Source organism: Lycium barbarum, chromosome 5 (assembly GCF_019175385.1).
Source record: "Lycium barbarum isolate Lr01 chromosome 5, ASM1917538v2, whole genome shotgun sequence".
In the NCBI taxonomy this organism is placed as follows: domain Eukaryota; kingdom Viridiplantae; phylum Streptophyta; class Magnoliopsida; order Solanales; family Solanaceae; genus Lycium; species Lycium barbarum.
The window spans coordinates 122,953,557-122,975,808 of record NC_083341.1 but is presented as its reverse complement, the minus strand read 5'-3'; the positions used below and the strand labels follow the sequence as shown (position 1 = coordinate 122,975,808).

The following is a 22,252-nucleotide window of genomic DNA, read 5'->3' as shown; positions in this document are numbered from 1 at the left end:
AAACAATTGGAGTCTCAACTTGGCCAAATCTCGGCAATCCTAAACCAAAGGTAGAAAGGCTAACTCCCTAGTGACACAGTTGCAAATCCACGGAACGATGGTGAACATAAATGCAACGCAATTACTACTAGGGTGGCAAAATGATTGGGGAAAAGGAGTTGGTGAAAGAGAATGTGTTGGGTGATGAAGAGAAAATGGTTGAAGAACCCATGGTTATTGAAGAATAAGCAAACCCAAAGAATATGCGGGCTGGTATTGAAGAGCCCATCGTTAACAAGGACTTTCCGGAAATCAATGATGCCTCGGAAAGCAAGGAAGCGGCGGAGGAGTTACCAAGGGCTTCACCGCCCGTTATGAGGCCTCCCCCTCCTTTTCCCCAACGATTGGCAAAGCAAGCGGAAGATGGAAAATTCTTCAAGTTCATTGATCGATTAAAGGGGCTCTCAATAAATATCCCCTTGGTTGAGGCACTTGAACAAATGTCGGGTTATGCGAAGTTCATGAAAGATCTGGTCACCAAAAGAAGGAGTCCTGGCATTGAAACATTGGGGGGCACTCATCATTGTAGTGCAATCGTCACCAAAGCTTTGGTGCACAAAAAAGAAGACCCCGGAGCATTCACAATTCCATGCACCATCGGTAAATACAAGTTTGCTAAATCTTTATGTGATCTTGGAGCAAGCATCAATTTGATGCCGCTTTCTATATTCAACAAGTTGGGATTGGGCACCCCCCGTCCTACCACGATGAGATTACTTATGGTGGATAGAACCGTAAAGAGGCCCATTGGTATTCTGTATGATGTGCTTGTAAGAGTGGATCAATTTATTTTTCCAGCCGATTTTGTGATCTTGGATTGTGAAGTTGACTTTGAAGTTCCCATAATCTTGGGAAGACCATTCTTAGCCACGGGGCGTGCCCTCGTGGATGTGGAAAGAGGTGATCTGAAATTTAGAATGAATGATGAAGAAATCACTTTCCATTTTGTAAGTCAATGAAACAACCGGCGGACATGAGTGTTGTGTCGGTTATTGACACAATTGATGAAGCAATGGAGACAACCATAGAACATGAGCATATAAGTGATATGTTGGCTGCGGTGATAATGAACTATGAATGGGACGATGAAAAAGAATTTGAGGAGATGATCAATGCATTGATTGGAATGGGGTCTTACCACCTCAATCCAAAGAGACTCGATCTTGACTTGGAAAACCGAGCAACTCCTCCTGCAAAACCTTCAATTATTGAGCCTCCTAATTTGGAACTCAAACCTCTTCCTTTACATTTGAGGTATGAGTTTCCTGGACTCAACAACACATTGCCCGTGATTATATCCGCCCGGTTGACGGATGAGCAAAGAGAGAGGTTGATGGTGATCTTGAAAAGATACAAAAAAGTTATCGGGTGGAGTATTGCGAATATTCAAGGGATTCCACCCGGTATTTGTACGCATAAAATTCAGCTTGATGAAGACTGTGAGCCAAGCGTTGAACATCAAAGGAGGTTAAATCCTCCTATGCAAGAGGTTGTCAAGGTTGAGATAATCAAGTGGTTGGATGCCGGGGTTGTGTACCCCATTTCGGATAGCTCATGGGTGAGTCCAGTTCAATGCGTGCCCAAAAAGGGTGGGATCACTGTGGTTGCGAATGATAAAAATGAGTTGATTCCCACTCGCAAAGTTACCGGATGACGTGTTTGCATGGATTATCGGAAGCTGAATAAGTGAACCAAAAAGGACCACTTCCCAATGCCATTCATGGATCAAATGCTTGATAGGCTTGCGGGTAGAGATTATTATTGTTTCCTTGATGGGTACTCCGGGTACAACCAGGTCACCATAGCACCCGAGGACCAAGAGAAAACTACCTTCACTTGTCCTTATGGGACTTTTGCTTTCAAGAGAATGCCTTTTGGGTTATGTAATGCACCTGCAACATTTCAACGTTGCATGACGTCTATTTTCTCCGATATGGTTGAGGAGTCCATTGAAATCTTCATGGATGACTTTTCCGTAGTTGGGGATTCCTTTGATGAATGCTTGCAGAATCTTGCCCAAGTATTGAAATGATGTGAAGAGACAAATTTGGTTCTAAATTGGGAGAAGTGCCTCTTCATGGTTAGAGAAGGCATCGTCTTGGGGCACAAGATTTCGGAAAAGGGGCTTGAAGTCGATCAAGTTAAAATTGAGGTTATTGTTAAGCTTCCCCCTCCAATTTCCGTTAAAGGTGTTCGTAGCTTCCTTGGGCATGCTTGTTTTTGAGAAGGAGTCGAAGTTTGAGAAGGAGTCGAAGTTTGTTTTTGATGATGCTTGTTTGAAGGCATTTGAGGCTTTGAAAGAGAGACTCACATCGGCTTCTATCATCAATTCCCCGGACTGGTCTCAATCCTTTGAGCTGATGTGTGATGCAAGTGGCTTTGCCATGGAGGCTGTTCTTGGCCAGAAGCGCGAGAAGATCTTTCACCCAATTTACTACACAAGCAAGACTCTCAACAGTGCCCAAATGAATTACACTGTCACAGAACAAGAGTTGCTAGCTATTGTGTTTGCCTTCGAGAAGTTCCGGGCTTATTTGTTGGGCACCCATGTGATTGTTCACACCGATCACGCAGCCTTACGTTACCTCATGACAAAGAAAGATGCAAAACCGAGGTTGATACGTTGGGTCCTTCTCTTACAAGAGTTTGAATTTGAAGTCAAAGATAGAAAGAGATGTGAAAATCAGTGGCAGACCACTTGTCTCATCTTGAAGAAGGGGGGCGTCCATTAGATGGCCTAGAAATCAATGAGTCATTTCCGGATGAACAAGTAATGGCAGGGTCGCATGAAATGATCCCGTGGTATGCCGATTTTGCTAACTTCCATGCAAGTGACATTATGCTGGTAGATTTGAACTTCCACCAAAAGAAGAAGTTTTTGAGTGATGCCCGGAAATTTTATTGGGACGAGCCATATCTATTCAGGGTTTGCGCCGACAACATCATAAGGAGGTGCATACCCGAAGTAGAAATGATGCCCATCATCGAAGCCTGTCACTCATCACCGGTTGGTGGACATCATAGTAGCTCAAGAACGGCAGCCAAGGTTTTTCAAAGTGGTTTTTATTGGCCGACAATTCATCAAGATGCTCATGACTTTTTAAAAGCTTGTAATCAATGTCAAAGGCATAGGGGCATATCAAGAAGGCATGAGCTACCAATGACACCGATTCTCGAAGTTGAATTGTTCGATGTATGGGGCATTGATTTTATGGGTCCATTTGTAAGCTCCTACAGCAACAAGTACATTCTTGTGGCAGTAGACAACGTGTCCAAATGGGTGGAAGTCGTAGCACTCCCCAACAATGAAGGAAGAAGCGTCACTGCATTTTTAAAAAGAGTTATCTTCTCAAGGTTCGGAACTCCGAGGGCAATCATTAGTGATGGGGGCTCTCATTTCTGCAATCGATTATTCAAAACTCTTCTTGAGAAGTATGGGGTCAAGCATAAAGTTACCACCCCATATCATCCCCAAACAAGTGGCCAAGTTGAGGTTTCAAATAGACAGATCAAGAGCATACTTTCCAAAACAGTGAATGCTAATCAGACTGATTGGTCGAAGAAATTGGATGATGCTCTATGGGCATATCGAACAACCTACAAGACCCCAATTGGCATGTCTCCATATCAATTGGTATTTGGAAAAGCTTGTCATCTTCCGGTGGAACTCGAACATAAGGCGTTGTGGGCCTTGAAAAAGTTGAATCTAGAGTGGGGTGACGCCTCAAACTTGAGGTTGGAGCAGATTAACGAGCTCGATGAATTTCGACTGAAAGCATATGCGAGTTCTGCACTCTACAAGGCCCGCATGAAACACTTCCATGACAAGAAGATCTTGCAAAGAGAGTTCAGCATCGGGGATCGCGTATTGTTGTTCAACTCCAGGCTCCGGTTGTTTCCCAGAAAGTTTAAATGCAAATGGTCTGGCCCGTTTGAAATCACACAAGTGTTCTCATCCGGAGCAATTGTACTTGTTTGCCCAAGTGGTAATAAAATCAAAGTGAATGGGCAAAGGGTGAAACATTACTGGGGATCTCAGAATGAAGCAAAAATTATTGAGGTCTTCCTCCTCAATGAGCCATGAAAGGGCTGAACAGGTATCAACGTCGTGCCGTGACGTAAAATCAAGCGCTTTTTGGGAGGCAACCCAAGTTTTATTTTCACGTATTGTTGTTTTTACTTTTGTGATGTTTTTTATGTGTGTCCAAGTGTGTAGGAATAAAATGTGTGTACAAATAAGAAGAGTTTGAAAAATGCCAATTGGCATGACATGCGACATCACCTGCGATTCGCATGTCATGTCCGCGAATTCACCTGCGAATCACGGGTGATGCCAAAACCAAGTTCATGAGAGCCAAACTCTCTGTCAGCATCTGCGATGGAATGGCACAACATGCGACTCGCATGTTAGACATGCGACATCATCCGCGAGTCGCATGTTGTGCAGGTAAGTAAAATTCGCGGGTTGCCCGACCCGACTCGAATCGGTTTAATTTTAAATAAAGGAATCGTAACTGATGAATAACATCAGTTATGACCTTCAGTTTCCCTCTCCCCCCTTCTCCCTCTTCCCTCCTACATCATCCCATAATTCCATTTCACTCAAATCACTCTAATTCACATTATCAAATCTTAAATAGTCATCCCATTCCTTTTACCCTGAAAAAGATTTCCAGGTTTCCAACTTCCATTAATTCTCAAGGTATGTCAACTTCGCTTTTCTTTACATTATGTGGAACTTACGAACTTCTCAATCCCATGTATTATCATGCCTTAACACTTGATATAATTAGTTAGTTGACTAGGTTTCCCTTATGTATTGTGTGGGTTGTTGGAAATTGATAGAAAATGGGGAAGTCTTGAGTACCCATGCTTGTGTAGTCCTTCTAGGAAGTGGTTGTTGACGCTAAATTAGATAGCGACTAGGGAATTATGAGGCATCCATTTGTTGTAAGAACTAATAGTTGACCCACGCTCGCCAGGTGTTTGACGAAATGCCTAAAAGACTGTGTGAGTGTTTAAATGTTGTGCAAATAGGATCATTCGCCAATATGGGGAATTCTTGAGTACCCATGGCACATTACCTGTAAAATAGGACCCGTGATGCCTTCTGAGTTACGAAGTGTCATTGTCCTTTGTGAGGGACAACCATCGAACATAGGTGCGGGTAATTGAATAGATTTTCCCAATGATTGACAGGGTGACAACGCGCTTAAAGGAGAAAGTTACGTAAATATGTTCTGGTGTGTGTTCATCTGTGTTGTGTGTAAAAAAAAAATAAAAAAATCAAATCTGATCAAGTGTCTCACCTGCGAGCATCATCCGCGATTCGCATGTTTGACATGCGAATCGCACCTGCTGCAGCAGGTGTTGCCAGTGAATAACAAGTGTGCAGACATCATCCGCGACACTACCTGCGAGTCGCATGTCACACATGCGACTCGCATGTGATGTTTCGCAGGTGGTGCCACCCTTCAATGTTTTGTTTTTGTTTTTCTTTTATATACCTCTTTCTTGTTGCTAAACGAACACCATAAATAATGGGTATATGTTTTGTATGTGTGCAGGATGGTTCGATCAAATCAACCTCAAAGTGGGGGAAGACGAGCAACACGACAAACCTCCACCTCTAGAAGAATCGAAAAGGCACCGGCTGATCCCGTCCCCCAGTCTGAAGAGGGGACACATAGGGCTTCCTCTCCTGAGCTCGAGGATGCCGTATCCAGAGGTCAACGAAGGGACGCAATGGAGCAACGGTTCACCGTGCCTGGATCCAGGGAACTGTATAAGTCTTGGAACACAATTAAACCTGATGGGAATCCAGTCCGGGGCCTCATTGTCGAAAAGAGAGTCACTCTACAGGGGCTGCAAGATCAATGCCCGGGCATCATTCGCAAGCTTGAGGCCTTGAGATGGACCTATTTCATGCAGCCTACTGAATACTGCCCGACCTTGGTAATGGAATTCTATGCAGCTTATGCGGCCACATTGAATGCAAATAGGACGCGCCGCACACCAAAGAAAAACATGGAGCACCTCTGTTGGGTTCCGGTTCGGGGGAAGGAGATTGATTGTACTGCAGACACCATAACATCTATCCTATATGAGCAACGCAGCGAAACAGACCCTGTTGAAGGTTGGCCTCCGGTGAGTTCGGAATATGATTTGAAGATGAAAAACCCAGAGGAACATCGACACTGGGTTGCTTCAGTGATCGCCTCAGGGACTCCACCATGGCTGGATCCATCTGTCCCGATTGAGAAGAACACTTTCAACCGCGAAGCCAAGTTTTGGCTATCCCTAGTATCATCGCGGGTGATCCCTTCTAAGCACAACACTGACATACCCATTACAAAGTGTATTCTCATTGCATCACTCATGTCCGGGTACCTTGTCGACGTGGGGGTAATTATCCGAGACGAGATCAAGAATAGGTCCACTCAAAAGAACACATCGCTCCTTTTTCCTTGTTTGATCACTACATTATGCCGCCGGAAAGAGGTTCGTGATATTCCTCGGGTGGACAGGAATTTACCGGCTGATAAAATGATTGATTACACCAAATTAGAACCGGGGACTAGAAAGCGAAAGCGGGTGAGCACAGAGCCAAGAGCTTCGGGAACAACACTTGATGCTCATATTCTTGAGCCCGAAGACTTGGCCACCGATGATGAGGAGACATCTCCCACCACTTCCCCTCAAGTACCGAGGTCTGACCCTCCAAGTTCTTCCACTACAGTTCCCACTGACACGGTTCCGCCATCCACCACAGCAGCCCGTGGAGTGTCTACCGAAGGTATGCGAGTACTTCGGGCAGCAGATGCTAAAGTTAATTGGTTGGTTGAGAGGCTTCCCAATTTTGTGAAAGAGGCAATTGAGGCAGCCATGGCACCCTACACTCAGGCGATCACAGATATTAGGGCGGAGCAGGACAAAATTAAGGAGCATGTTCGCCACATTGATCGTCGGTTGGAGCAGATTGATGGGGGCAGTGTAGGCGGCCTTCCGGCCATTCGGGCGGACCTAGCTAAGGTCAAGGAGGACATTCGAGTATTACAGGTCCCCGACATTGAGCTCAGTGCACCCATTCTACCTTCCGGTGCCTCCTTATTCTCCACTGGGCCCATAGCGCCTGCCATGCCTTTGGGAAAAGGGGTGGTGGAGCCAACTGGGGAGGAAGAAGACACTGAGGAAGAAGAGGAAGAAGAGGAGGAAGAAATTGATGAAGAGTTTGATGAGGAGCTGGAGGTTGACCCAGCTGTTGAGGAGGCACGTACTTCCGCCCGGGCTGCTGGTATCGCTGAGGATGAGATTGACACATATGTGGCGATGCAGCAGTCCCTAGAGGCAAGCAGGAAATCCAGGGGGGCATCTCGACCCCCGAGGGCGGGTGAGGCCAGTTCATCCACCGCTCCTCCAGCTGACACACCATTGCCCCCGTCTGTGGGGCCTGAGATACTGACACCCGGGCTGGAGGGTGACACTGCCCCGCTTCCATTGATTGTACCTCCATTGGAGGTCCTCCCTGCTGATCAGTCGCCATCGGACGCCTGATGCGTCCATCGTGAGTTACTCATCCCTTGTACTACATTTTGATGCATTGGGGACACTGCATATTCTTTTTGTTGGGGGTAGGACAGCTCACGCTGTATGTTTGTTTTTATTGTTGTATGATATGTCATATGTTTGTTTTTATTGTTTTAGGATAGCTCATGTTTAAGTTTGTGCACTTGTAGTTTGTCATTGCCAAGTATAATAGTGATGGTTGATCGGTTTTTAAATTTATAAATTTTTCTTATTTTGTTTTTCCATCATATTTTGACCACACCCCTCCCAAAAATTCTTGCATATGTACTCAGAGGGGAGGAACAACACTAACATGACTCATTTGGTGACACACAAATGTTTTGTAAGTCTAGAATGATGGGTTGAGAATTAGTTAGAAGATAGCAAAGTAATCCATGTGCCATGTGTGTGAAAGGTTATTGTTCTAGTCTTGTGCATAATTGTGATCTAGAACTTGCCCGGAAAGTATCTCAAGGCGAAATACTAAACTACACTTGTTTGAAAAAGGATATTAGGCTTTCTTTGGACCGCCACTAAACCTAAAAATTCCTACCCATTGCATTGATATCCTAGTTAACCCATTTTTTAGCCGTAACTTTGTTTTTCTTTTCTTTCATTACACCCTTGTGACAGGCCCCATTCCTTTTGCCCTTGTTTACCCACCTTTTTGCATCCTATCTCCCTAAGCAAATGGAATACGCTACAATTGTCTAAGCGCTTAAGTTTGGGGGTGGTAGCTAAAAAAAAAATGTATATGTAGATATTTGTGTAAAGAAAGGTGTGAATAATGGTTGTGATGTAAGAAATAAATGGAAAACTAGAGAAGAAATAATGATATTGGCAATAGGACGCACGAATTGGCGGATAATGCTTAAATGCTTCAGAAGGAACGGATTAGGTGAAGGAAGCGTATTCGGAAATGCTTAGGGAGACGTCAAGTCACTCTTACCCAAATTTCACCCTACCTTAACCCCAAACCTTAACTATGACCCGCAAGTCCTAATTGATTTTGAACAAAGTGTGTTGATATTAGTGGAGAAATACTTAAAAGGCAAGCTTATGGCACCACATTTTTTGTACTTGTACATTTTCTTTTCTGAGTGTGAGTGGTTCTCTCCTTACTCGTCTTTTGTCCCAGTTGCTATTCATGAATATGTGTGTGTGGGACTTTCTTTGGTCTTATTGTGAGGGCATGTGGATTACTAGGCTCAATGAAAGAATTACTTCTTAACGCCTCATTTGAAGTCGTTTCTTTTAAAGATAGAATAACATTATGTCATCAAGTGCATCAGTTGGTTAATGCTCGCCTATTGAGGAAAGGCACCATGTTTCGCAACAAGAGGGAGGGGAACTCGTATTTTGAACAATTATGTTTTGGCTGATTGCGATCATCATTGTAGTACCTAGCAATTGGCATATATGGTAGTTCTGTTTTAAATGCTTGAGGATAAGCAAAAGTATAAGTTTGGGGGTGTTGATGAGTCGTGAAATTACGGCTCATTCGACGCCAATTACTTAGTCTTTTGTAAATCCCCAAGTGCTTTTGATGTCGTTTCTCGTGTTTTTGTGTCAATTTGTAGAATAACATGTGCCGGAAGCAATTTGAAGCAAAACGAAGCAAAAACCCAGCAGAACTGAACAATGGCACCACCTGCGAATCGCAGGTACCACATGCGAGTCGCAGGTGGTGCAGCACCTGTTGACCGAGAGGACCAAATAAGACACCACATGTGACACCACATGCGACACCACCTGCGAGTCGCAAGTGTAACATGCGAATCGCGTCTCGTGTCGCGGATGCTGCTCAACAAATAACTGAAGATGCGACACCTGCGATGGTCTGGTGAAACCTGCGACTCGCGGGTTGAACATGCGACACTATGTGCGAATCGCACCCTATGCACAGGGGCATTTTTGTCTGGAAATTGTTCCCGTTTTGGACATGCTATAAATAGATTGCTAGGGTTTTGGATTGGATTATCCTGCAGTTTTTAGCATAGACTCTTGTGGAGTTCATTTATTGTTGGTTGGTGAAGTATTTAAGAGATTTCTTTTGGCTTTGTCATCTTCTCTATCCAACACTTTTTTAAGATTTATGAATACATTTTACTTGACTGATTTACTTTTAATGAATATCATTAGCTAATCTTTCAGCTAAGGTTGTGGGATCCAATGTGTTAGTTATGTGATTGGGTTTCATATTCATACTACATTTATATGCTAATGGTGTTTTCTATTAACTCTTCAAGCATTAATGTCTTGTGATGGTGTACAACATTACTTGTGCCTTAATACCATTACTTTGCTTGAAAAAGAAAGTAGAGGTTAGGAAAAGAGTTAATAGCAACAGTGTGGGTCATTAAATCCATCTAATAGCTTGAGCTAAGAATAGGAAAGCTAATTGAGGCTACATGGGTGTTCTCTTATAAAACATTCTAGGGCTTGGAAAAGCCTAAGATGAAATTTGCTGATTTGGTTGGAAAACTTTTGGCAAGAATCGCGTGACCCCTGGCTTAATGCACCTAGGCATGTAAATAAGTTGAATTGATACTCAATCGCATTACTTTGCATTGGAACCACAACCTTAGTCCCATTTACCAATTGGTTACATCTTATAAACATTCTCAGTTATTAATGAACAAACAACAATCAAACTTTTATTATATTTCCTTTCCCCTTGAAATATAGACTAACAGTCGGGTGTTACACTTATTGAGTATATTCTTCATTGTATTCTCTGTGGGATTCGACCCCAACCTTGTTGGGTTCTATATTTGACAACGATCGCTTACTCCTGATCTCAAAGGTGTAATATGGGCGTATCAGTTGGACAAAAGTAAATATACAAACATATACAACAGTATATGCTCACATATACAAATTTATACAATCATATGCAAAAGCATGTCTGTGTATGTACATTAGGACATATACTCCCACTATACACAATTAAACAAATATATACAAAATTATACATTTTAAGACAGAAAAATTGGTAGTACCGTGTCTTTCAAAGGTCGACCACTATGTGCAAACGCCTCGAACCGGTCCTTCTTGTTTATATGACAACAACAACAACAACAACCCAGTGAAATCCCACAACGTGGGGTCTGCGGAGGGTAGAGTGTACGCAAACCTTACTCCTACCAAGGTAGGATGGCTGTTTCCGATTCTTGTTTATATGACACGAGCCAAAAACAAAATCTTCGGGGAGATCATTTTTTTTCCGTCACGATACAGAGTTTTAGGGCTTAAAAATCATGAAGAAAAGAACACCATCAAGACATTTGCAAAAGTGTAAAAAAGAGAACATAAAAAGCTTAAAATGAGTAAAAGTTAACGTCGTGTCATATTCATCCCATCCTCAATGAATTCCACAAACTCTTGGGCCAAATCCGACAAGGGATAAAATTCATCAATGTCGCTCATGAAAGGGTGCTTGATATCAAAAATACACTTGGATGTACCCGAATCAAAATCTCCCACATATGGATCTGGGGCTAATTTTCCTGGAAATTTCTTTCGTGCCAATTTTTCAGGAGTCACGTCTTTTTCTTCAACTTCCATGACGAGTGGTCTAGAAAGCCCAATCTAGGACATCTTTATCTTAGCAACCTCTTCATCACTAATATCCCAAGGTCTAGGGAGCACAACCTGGGACATCTTTATACTGGCAAAATCTTCATCAGTAATACCACACCAGGGATCGTCCTTGACACCATCAACTACTTCCACTTAGAAAGAGGAAAAAGATTAATAAAAAAAATATAAAGCAGAGAAAGAAAAAGAAAGTTCATTTTAGTGTTCAGATATGTGCATTTTTTCATGATCAGGGGCAAAATGGGAAATATGATTTTTTGGTCGGAAAAGCTTAGTGGGAAGATACATATTGATGGAAACAATCATTTGCAATTTTTTTGGGTGGAGAACCTGGTGGTTATGACATTTGCTAATTTTGGCTTTCCTCATACATGTCACAATAAGGACAGTGTGATACTGCTGGTTTCTGATGTCTACTGGTGTTTTTCCATTATGTAGAGGAGGAATTTTATAGGAAACACAAAGGGTCATATGGGACAGTTGAATGACTTTATACACATTTGGAGTATGAGAACAACTGATGTGGTATACAAGATCACAAGCACAACAAATTCTATGTTGGTTGCTGGTTTTTCAGACACCAGTAACACGTATTTTGCAGGCACCATTGATCCAGTATTTGCAGCTGCTCAGATGCTGAAATCTACTGTATGGTGGATCTTGGAAAATATTTGGTGGATTTTTGGAGCAGTTCAAGGTGCTGGTTTTCAATATTTGCAGTTTGGAAATGGTTTAGGGGCTGGGAGCAGATATATTCAGAAAAACCAAGGCTAAGCTGCAGCTTTGAATGCATACGGAGACACAAGGGTTCTGAGGTGGAGAGGAGTAGGGAGCACTATCAACATGTTCAAATCCTATGGAAGGAGAACATGGTGGTAAAGGAGAACATAGTGGTAATTTTTACTAACTATGGTTTCTTTTTTTGCAGGACTGACTGCAAGGAAAAACTTAAACACCAGTTGTGCAGTGTCTCTGAGCATAGTAGGGACAGCTTCAGACACTGTTCTGAAAATAGGAACAAATGCTATATGGACAGGTTGTTACTATATGTATCAAGGATCCTAATTTCATAGGATATGATTTGGTACAGGCCTTGAATATTTGGTACAAATCTATTGATCTTATCACCATAGGAAATGATATAGATGGTTATAAGCAAATGTTCAAAAATGAAACAAGTGATATAGGAATTCAGAGAAACAGGCAGCTTTACTTTGCAAAAATTAGTATGACAGACCTGATTTGCTGGTTTTCAGGAAATATAGGAAGGGAGCTAATTAGTTAGACAGAGAAAAAGATTAATCAAAAGTTTTCAATCCGAAGGCAGAAAAAAAAGACCAAGTACAGGACGAAAATATACCAGGAAGACCCTCAGTAATTTGCTGATTATGCACACCGGGGGGGGGGGGGGGGGGGGGGGGGGGGGGAACATCAGTAACCTCTTCATTTCCCTTGACACTTGACATCTTTATATTGGAAAAGTCTTTATCAGTAATACCACACCGGGGATCGTCCTCAACTGCTTCCACTTAGCATGAGGAAAAAGATTAATAAAAAATGTAAAGGCAGAGAAAGAAAAAGAAACTTCATTGAAAAATACCAAGATGACCATCAGTAACTTCCTCATTTTTCTTGACACTTGATTTTGTTTGGTCAGGTTGCATGTTTACATCATGCACTTGCTCGGGGGGCTCAACACCATCATTTGCTACAACTTAGACAGAGAAAAAGATAAAGGTTTCAATCCGAAGGCAGAAAAAAAAGACCAAGTACAGGACGAAAACATACCAGGAAGACCATCAGTAATTGGTTGATTTCCCTTGACACATGATGCATTTTGGTCAACTCGCAAGTTAAGGTCATACACTTGCTCGAGGGGGGGGGGGGGGGGGGGGGGGGGGGGACCATCAGTACCTCTTCATTTCCCTTGACACTTGACGTTGTTTGGTCACCTTGCATATTTAGATCATGCGCTTGTTAGGGAGGGGAGAGGGGGGAAGGAGTCAAACCCATCATTGCCTTGATCAGATGTACCGTCCTCATCAGCATTGCCTTGATCACTCAGTTGCTTAATTTTCAGATGCTTGAATATGATTCCAAAGGAAGATACGATGTAAGTGTTGAGCGCCTCAACTTTACCAGTAAGCTAGGAAAAGGAAAACAACATAAATTAAATTAACAAGCATTTGTATACGAAAAAAAAAACTGACAACCTACAAAGATGTAGTACCTCTGAAATGTCACTCTTCAACTGAGCAACTTCAACCGTCAACCCATCACTGCTCCCGGAAGGGTCGCGTCTCAATACGGGTTGTTGCTTCTTATTCTGAAGATGAGGTTGTTTAGGCTGCTCCATATTCTGAGGATGTGGTGGGGGTGAAATGTTAGAATCTTTATTCTGAAAAACGGGCAAACCCCGTGAAGAAACATGGTCGGCATTGATATCTTCAAAGAATGCAGCAATTTTTAAGTTTATTTTTTCCTCAGTGGTAGGAGAAATGTTGCAGTACTTCATCTACAAAAAGCAAAAAATAGGTTAATTTTGTATAGTATATATAATCTTGTATCAGAGAATTTGATAAAAAAAAGGATACTATAGGCATTTTACTTTGTCGATACTAGGCATGGGCACATCATCAGCCAAGAACGTATACGTCGGAGAATCAGTCACTTTCCAGTTAAGAATACACGGCACATTATTGCCAACACGAACAACGAGTTTTTTATCGACTGTAGAGCAACATTCGAAAAACCAAGTCTGTAGTGCAAGCGGGAACCCTCCAAGCTTGTACATTGTCAAAAACGCACACTGTTTATCCCTTGTTGTTTTGAGAATCTCTTCAAAGCATTTTTTCCCCCAAGCATAAAGTCTGATATTCACCACTTTCAACGATATCAAAATCTGCTTTGGAGATAGAGTGATCATTGATATCTGAGAATAAGAAATGGTGGATGAATACCATCAAACCCATCTTGAATGCATCATCATCCGACTTCCATTCCTTTTCCTTAAAGCGAGTAAGCAACTGCTCCCTCATTATTGATGTGTTTTCTGGAAAATACGTTTCCATCAACCTACTGGTGCTTGGTTTGTCATACATAGTTGCATCATCTTCAACACACTTCAAACCAGTAATAACAGCAAACTCTCCAATACCAAAACTCAATATACAACCGTTGAGTTTAATCCACAACTCTCTTAACACACCGGGGACAACCTCCCTCAGTAACATGCAATGTATAAGCTGGTTCTGAATCTTAAAAGGAGGCAGGTCTAAGAAATATCCAAAACAACTATCACGGAAGATTTGAAGCTGCGTATCACTCAAGTATTCCCTCAAAAAGCCGATAATATCAGTCTTGGTATGACAACTAACCCTAGTCCGAAAATGTTCATTCGGTTGTATATAAAAGTCACCAACCTCCATTGAAGAAAAGAGAATAAAGAAATCAGTAAACAAAAAGAGATACAAACACAGTTGAGAAAAATATCAAAAAAGCATATACGTATACAAAATTATACAAGCCTATACAAACACTATACAAGCCTATACAAAACCAAGTATGCTAACCAAATTGACTACATGCTACTCATTCTCAGTTAAACTATGTTACTTCAAATGAAACATAGATGCTAGACAGATGAGTGATAGAAAGGATACCTTCAACTAAGATTTTCTTTCATTAAATTTACATCGAATAGATTCCCTTTGTTCTTTCGATAATGCATAAGAGCTACATTCAGCAACATTGACGACCTTTTTTTTTTCTTCTTTTTGGCAGCATCATCTTCATCAACAAGTTTCAACCTCACTTTAGCTTTCTTAGGTCGACCACATTTCTTAGTCCTCGGCTTGATATTCTTAACCTTCTTCGTTTGTGAGCGGGTGATTCGCTTTGTTTCTTGTTGACAACTCTTTGTAATAACAACAGGGGACTCGAAATCATCATCATTTGCAACATCAGGAGTCAAAGGCAAATTGCTTGATGTGCCGGCATTGTATTTAATCCCTCTACCGGCAATCTTCAAACAACTTCTAGATGTAGACATTTTGACCTTCATACTCCAGGAAAAAGCAAACATGATAGTTAGAAACAAAATTTAGAAACAAACCCTAAAAAACGACCAAAATCGACCCACATTCTACCAAAATTTAGAAACTAACCCTAAAAAACAACCAAAATCTACCCACTCTACCAAAATTCAGAAACAAATCATAAAAACAACCAAATCAACCCACATTCTGCCAAATTTCAGAATCAAACCATAAAAAACAACCAAAAGCAACCCACATTCTACCAAAATTCATAATCAAACCATAAAAATCAACCACATCTACCAAAATTCACAAAAAAAAAAAAAAACATAAAAACGAACATGCATACTAAAATCGAAACAAAAAAAAAACTCAACAAAAGCTACAAAAAAGAACAAAAAGAATCCTATAACCAATGTGAAAAAATGAGGGAAATAATGATAGTTGATATACATGTATGAAGGAAAACATAGATAAGCAAAAAAGAAGAATGGGAAGTATCATTAACTGAGCTTGAAGTTGCAATCGTGAATAAGAAGTAGGAACAAAAAAGAGAAAGTAATGGAATTGGGGCCCCTTCCTTTTTTATGATTTTTTCCCGTTCGATTTTTTCCCTTTCTTTAAGTGTAATGGGTCTTTAAGTGTAATGGGCTAACAGAATGTAAAGTAAATTAAGTTAGAATTTTTTACTTGTGGTAGCTTCTCTTAAGACATATTTATTAATAATAACTATCCTTTAATTTAATTATAAATAGTAACTAAAATACTTTTTAAATTTACCACACATAGCTATATCAGTAACTCCTAGTTACTGGGTCAAATACACGCGTAACGGTTAGTCAATTAAATTCGTCGGATTCTCTCTCCAGCAACATTAATCCTTGCCTTTTTTTTCTCCACTATCTTCCTTCACGTTTCATCATCTTCTAACCATTATTGCGAAAATTGGGGAAGTTGTATTTGGATTGGTTTTTATATTCTATTAGTGTATTTTTGTTCATAATAACTTCCTATTTTCAAAGATTTTGAAGCGTATTCAACTTCCAATCCTTTCTTTTTTCTTCTCCAATACCTTCCTTCACGATTCTTCATCTTCAAATCATTGTTGCGGAAATTGGGGAAAGTTGTGTTTGGGTAAGTTTTTTACATTCTATTAGTGTATTTTGTTCATAATTACTTCATGACAGATTTTGGTTCAGCTTCAGGTATGTATTTTATTGATATTTATTAACGTATTTTCAAGTATTTATGTAACCATATGTTATTTCTTCATTATGCATTACACAGGAAGCAGTTCATCGAAGATCCATGTGCCTATTTTTGACAAAAAAATTCCATTTGAGAAAGATCCCATAACCGGTCCACTTGATGTACAGCTTCTTGATCAATACCGTGCGTGGCTTCGTCAGGGATTAATTGTCAGGCACGATAACAAGTATGTTTTTTTATCCACAAGTACAGATTTTGGTTTTTGGGTCATCTTGTTCTTTTGTTCTAAGTCATGTTTAGCTGTTCTTTTGGTAGTTGTGTGTGTTATTATTATTTTTTTTCGTACACACCACTTTATTTGTCTCTCTGTATGTGTATGTGTTTTCGAGATTTCAAAACATAAGTGTTCTTTGGGTTTTTTGGTCATCTTGTTCTTTGTAAAACTTACTAGGATATCTTTTTTTAGCTGTTCTATTGGTAGTTGTGTGTGTCATTTTTTTTTTTTTGGCAGACATACTACTTTCTTTGTCTCTCTGTATGTGTATGTGTTTTTGAGATATCAAAACATTAAGTGTTCTTTGGGTCATCTGGCTCTTTTGTTCTAAGTCATGTCTTGTTGAGTTTTGCGTGAAAAAATGACTTTTTTTAGTTGTTCTCTTGGTTCTTGGATTTGGTGGATTTTTTTGGGTAGTTGTGTGTGTTATACTGTTATATTTCTTGTTTTTTCACACATACCATTTCCTTTGTCTCTGTATGTGTATGTGTTTTTGAGATGAAAACAATTTTTGAGGATTTTGTTGCAATGTCTATCATGGTGTATGGTTTCCACAAGCCCCACTTAAAGCACACCCACACAGGACACAAGTACCTTTTTGGGGCTTGGATTATACTTCTTAATTATTAGCTTTCTTTGTTGTCTTGGTTATTCTACTTTACTAATCATTTTCTTAATTACTTGTTGTTTCACTCTTGTGTTCTCAGTATCTTCTTTGTGATTGGTAATAGTGATTCTCTTTATTCCAAAGTTCCTTTCTTCTGAGTTTTTTCCTATTACACAGAAGCTACAATGAGCTATTCCCAAAACATAATGGATGATGAGTATTTATGTATTTTTCTTTTATATAAAGAATAAGGATGACCATTACAAAAAGTAGATGGCAGTTTTTGAGCATGGGGGCGAGTACAATTTTGGCATCACAACTGTCGCCGATAAAAATTGGTTCTACCTTTTATCAATGCCTTGTCAACTCTGGAATGATGAGGTGCAATATAGCTGACTATATACTTAGTTATTTGAAATACTTCATGTATTTTTTGGTGTTTTTAACTACTGTATTTAATGATTGCAACACATTGACGTCATTTTCTACTACTCTCGAAAGAAAGGCAAGTATGACAAAAGGACCAATTACAAATTCACTACGGTGGACTGTGTATTCAGGCAGAAGGTTGATGTTGTCTATAGTGCCTATCACAATCTTGAAACTTAAACCAATGTAGCCAATGAAGAGAAAGTGTTGTGCGAGTACGTGAAGGGGCACAGGATTCTTGCAAATGTCCTGTGGCATACGGTTGACAATGTGCTGATTCCAGTCAACATACAAAAATAAAATCACTGGATATTGGTTGTGCTTTCATTTAAGGACAGATAATTTTATATATATATATTTTGTTAAGATAAGTGTTGGATGTATTTTGAATGAAGATACTGATACCTTTTTCTATGCATATATTTTTGTGTGTTTTGGTATCGTTATTTTACGGACAGGCGTCTTTATGTGTACGACTCGTATCAAGCAGCAGGGCATAATGCAGTTGTTAAGGCTGAAGTACAGAAACTTGCTACACTTCTACCACATTTCCTACATATTGGTGGATTCTTCATAGACCAAAAAGGCATAGATTTGGTCAAAGACCCAGCTTATACGGATAAGGCACAAAATGATAGTCTTGAAGTAGTCTATGCTGAAAAACTGCCTCAGCAAGCCAGTGGTAGCATGTAAGTTGTTCATGTATTTTTTTTAAAGTATTTATGTATTTTTCAACAATTGATAAACTGAATATCAAGCGCAAACATTTTTCAAATACATGTACACATATGTATTTGTAGTTATTATTAAATGTTTTTTGACCTTATCAAAGTGTACAGTATTCTTAATCTTTCTCATACATCTTTTTTCCAGGGATTGTGGTGTTTACGTGGCATCATTTGCTGAGAATTTGAGCTCAGGTGGAGTGGTTCCAACTACAGTTGATGCAACGATGATGCGTATGAGATATGGTGCACTCCTATGGGACTACGCAGAACGAAAGGTAGCTGAAGATGCTCAGAGTGATAATGAGGTGCCACCAAGACCAATTAGGCCAACCATAGATTACGCATTCGTTGATGCAATCGATGTTTGATTAGTACTAATTTATAACTTTGGATTAAATACCAGATTTGTGACTGGTTTTAAGTGAACCTATTTTGGCATACATTTTTTGGTTTTAGATGTATTTACAATTTGGTTTCACTCAATTTTCAATTTACCAATCTTTTGCTATTATTACTGCATTCAACAAACCAATTTCATGTATTTTGCCAATATTATTCTACCTTTTATCAATGCCTTGCCTACAGTTAGCTATTGTTAATGCATTCAAATATATCCAAATACACAAGATGCATGTGCAGTTGTATCATATGTTGGATTATGCACTTAACAATCTGGTCACTCAATTATTCAATTTAACAATCTGGTCACTCAATTTTCTATTGTGTCCCAGCTGTCCACAAGTGCCGCAAGCATGTCTTTTTTTTACCAATAAGCAATTCCCTTAACGGCTTATCACGCTTCTTCTTCGGCCTATCGGGCGGTCTCTTGTATCTTGGTGGCAAAACTACATCCTCCGAGATGTATGTGAGAATCTTCCATTCACGCTCGTCAGGGAGAGGATCCACAGGTATATCATATGTTTTCATCACAGTCTGCGGTTTGAACAATTCTGAGCAATAATCATCAGCTTTTAGATTTTTCTTTTTTAAGACAGCCCAAGCATGTGGGCAAGGAATTTCATCTATTTGAAACATACGACAACTGCAAGTTTTGTTTTTCAAGCAAACAACGAAACGCCTTCCTCCATCATGGACTGTGTACACGTATTCGGTTGATGGTTCCACCTACAAAAGTCATTAGTTGTATTTGTTGAGTATGCAGTTAAATAAATATAAATACATAAATATGCTTTTAGTCAAATATATATAAATACATCCTCAAAGGATAAAACCATTATGTCCATGAACATGCTTGACATACAAAAAAAAATAAGCAACCGTAGAATTTCAACATCGGATGCAAGTTATCTTAAGATTGGATTTAAAGGACAGGATGTGTAATAAATAAAAGGAAAAATCAGGAATACTACCTTAAGATTGGATAAATACATAAAGGTGCTTTTTAGCCAAATGCATATAAATACATCTTCAGAAGATAAAACCATTATGTTCATGAACATGTTTTACATTAAAAAAAATCAAATACATGACACACATATACAAACAGAACCTGACTAATACAACCAAAATATACCAAATACATCACAAACCTACAACCGACAATTACAAAAAAATACATCAGATACGATGAAAAAATTTGAGCAGCCAAATACAGTGAAATAAATCACACACAGCTAACGATAATTGCAGGTCACTAAAGTATATTTTAAATGAATTGAACTTAAACCGTATATGACAAAATACGGGGATGACTTGTGGCTAGGGGTGAAAGGCCAACCAAGATCGGATATAGCTGGTTTTCCGCGAAATCTATTTCAGTAGAGCGTATGATGTCGATGGCCGTCATACGTAAACATAGATACTCATTTATTGACAGCATCTCCTAGAACTTCTTAGAGAGTGTTGTGAACGTGTATGTACCGTTCCTCCGGTTAGTGTAATTCCATCTCCCAAACATCTTCCTAACTTCTTCAAGAAAATCAAATATAGGCAGTTCTCTTGCCGCTACAAGGTGATGATTGATACACTCTGCTATGTTCGAAGTCATGGTCCACCCTCGGTTAACAGATGCATACACTCTAGCCCACTTTTCTCTTCCAGCTAATTCCAAATACTCTGTCACCCGAATATTTGCCTTAACAACCTTCGCCATCAACTCATCAAATTCATCCCGTGTGTATGCCTTTGCCATTGCATAAAACACTGGACTCAAAACATCTTTACTCTTCTTGTAATTCTTACATACGTTACCCCACAAATGCCATATGCACGCGTAATGCGGAACATTTGGATAAGTTATACATACAACTTTGTTTATGCTTTCATGCCTATCGGATACGGTACACATATTCTCTCTAACTCCATAGACTTCTCTGAACCGCTCAAAGAACGACGTCCAAGACCTGTCATTCTCATAATCTATCACACCATATGCTAAGGGAAGTATATTGCCTGCACATACAGTTGCATTTAAACAAAGAATTCAGTATGTATATATTCATTTAATAAATACAATATTTATTGCATATCAAATATATATGTGTTTTTGGCCTACCTGCACCGTCTAGTGTGCTTGCTGAAACGAATGTGCTGTTGTATGTTGTTTTAAGGTGGCTCCTGTCTACTATCACAATGGGTCTACAACACTCAAAGCCCTTGATAAATGCATATAATGCAATAAAAACATACAAGAACTCGTTGTCGTGGGATTTGCGCATTCGTATATGCGACCCAGGGTATGTTTTATCCATGATATATAGATATCCGGGTAATTTATTGTATGATTCTGATGGCTCACCCATTAAGTATCCCTCTCTTTAGCCCGCCAAGCGACCATGTAAGACACGTTCATGCCAAGGTCCTTCAATACATCATCCGCTATGTCATTAGGTGTGTATTTCCTCTTATGGTTGGCTACTTTTGGTTTAACAATCCCTCCTATTAACCAACTTGTGGCATGCCGTTCCGAATACACTTTATCCTTTAGCGGACATGTATGCTTGTCACGGAACTCCCTAACTAAGAACATTTCGGATTTCCTAGCACTTGATGCCCTGAATTTCCAATCACATTCTTCGGACATACACACACAAGTGTATAGCTACAAATAAATAGATCAACATAAATACATTAAGTAAAAAATACATCAGTCAATAAAAGGCATATAATATGATAGAACAATATAATACATAGCACAATTTCTGACTAAACAAATTATTAGAATAAATTTACTTATACAATATAAATACATAACATTATACACACCATAAAACCTTTGATCATACCTTATTGCATTAGACCTCTCAGTACAAAAATTGAACCTATGTGAAATTGCATAATTTGCCATCACAGCTTTTAATGTATTTTTGTCCTTGTAAACTTGATCAACAGCAACCTCTTTTTGGTTTTTGTCTTCGATAATTAGATTGGTGTCTTTTTCAAATACGCAACAGCCTTGCCATAACTTTAAGACGCCAAGTCTACACACCCGATTGTTTTCATAGAATTGAGCTGATTTGTGTATCCAAGTTGCAAAACCTCTCCTTGAATACAACTTTCATCAGATACACAGTTGTCAAGGCTTTTATCATTAGTAGTTATGCACAAAGGATACATTGCTAACTGTTTATTCTCTTTCTTCAAATCCACGTAAACTCTGACCCCCATATCATTGTGTATTTCCATCGGTATATCACTACCCTCCACCATGTATTTGATGTATATTTCTGTTCTAGTCGTGTCTAATTTCAACGGAGTTGCAATTGTCTGTAACAAATTCATATACGTCGAATACTCTTTGAAA

General features: G+C 39.7%; 1 protein-coding gene and 1 long non-coding RNA gene across 11 annotated transcripts; one reads left to right on the top strand and one right to left on the bottom strand.

The window, feature by feature from the left end:
* Positions 1-10,446: 10,446 nt before the first annotated feature.
* Positions 10,447-15,854, bottom strand: LOC132641346 (uncharacterized). Of its 10 annotated transcripts, none has more exons than XM_060358298.1 (7): positions 14,868-15,744; positions 13,814-14,627; positions 13,436-13,720; positions 12,994-13,351; positions 12,806-12,919; positions 12,566-12,733; positions 10,447-11,339 (listed from the first exon to the last, which is right to left on the bottom strand). In XM_060358298.1, the coding sequence occupies exons 2-4, from the start codon at positions 14,129-14,131 to the stop codon at positions 13,172-13,174; spliced, it is 783 nt and encodes a 260-aa protein (XP_060214281.1). In that variant the 5' UTR covers positions 14,132-14,627; positions 14,868-15,744; the 3' UTR covers positions 10,447-11,339; positions 12,566-12,733; positions 12,806-12,919; positions 12,994-13,171. The 10 variants fall into 10 exon arrangements, with proteins under 10 accessions (XP_060214281.1, XP_060214282.1, XP_060214283.1 ...); XM_060358299.1 differs by having other exon boundaries at positions 12,566-12,724; XM_060358300.1 differs by having other exon boundaries at positions 12,806-12,913.
* Positions 15,855-16,171: 317 nt separating this feature from the next.
* On the top strand, positions 16,172-18,946 carry LOC132642678 (uncharacterized). The gene is made up of 4 exons (XR_009583298.1): positions 16,172-16,376; positions 16,530-16,677; positions 17,579-18,450; positions 18,635-18,946. It is a non-coding gene; the product is annotated as an uncharacterized LOC132642678 (long non-coding RNA).
* The last annotated feature ends 3,306 nt before the right edge of the window (positions 18,947-22,252 follow it).

What these genes read in the sequence shown, in the direction of transcription:
- LOC132641346 (XM_060358293.1), bottom strand. Translation starts at nt 14,131, where the DNA reads ATGATCACTCTATCTCCAAAGCAGATTTTGATATCGTTGAAAGTGGTG. An exon ending in CCATGCCTAGTATCGACAAA is followed by an intron (nt 13,721 to 13,813) that starts GTAAAATGCCTA and finishes TGCTTTTTGTAG; the next exon opens with ATGAAGTACTGCAACATTTC. An exon ending in TGAAGAGTGACATTTCAGAG is followed by an intron (nt 13,352 to 13,435) that starts GTACTACATCTT and finishes TCCTTTTCCTAG; the next exon opens with CTTACTGGTAAAGTTGAGGC.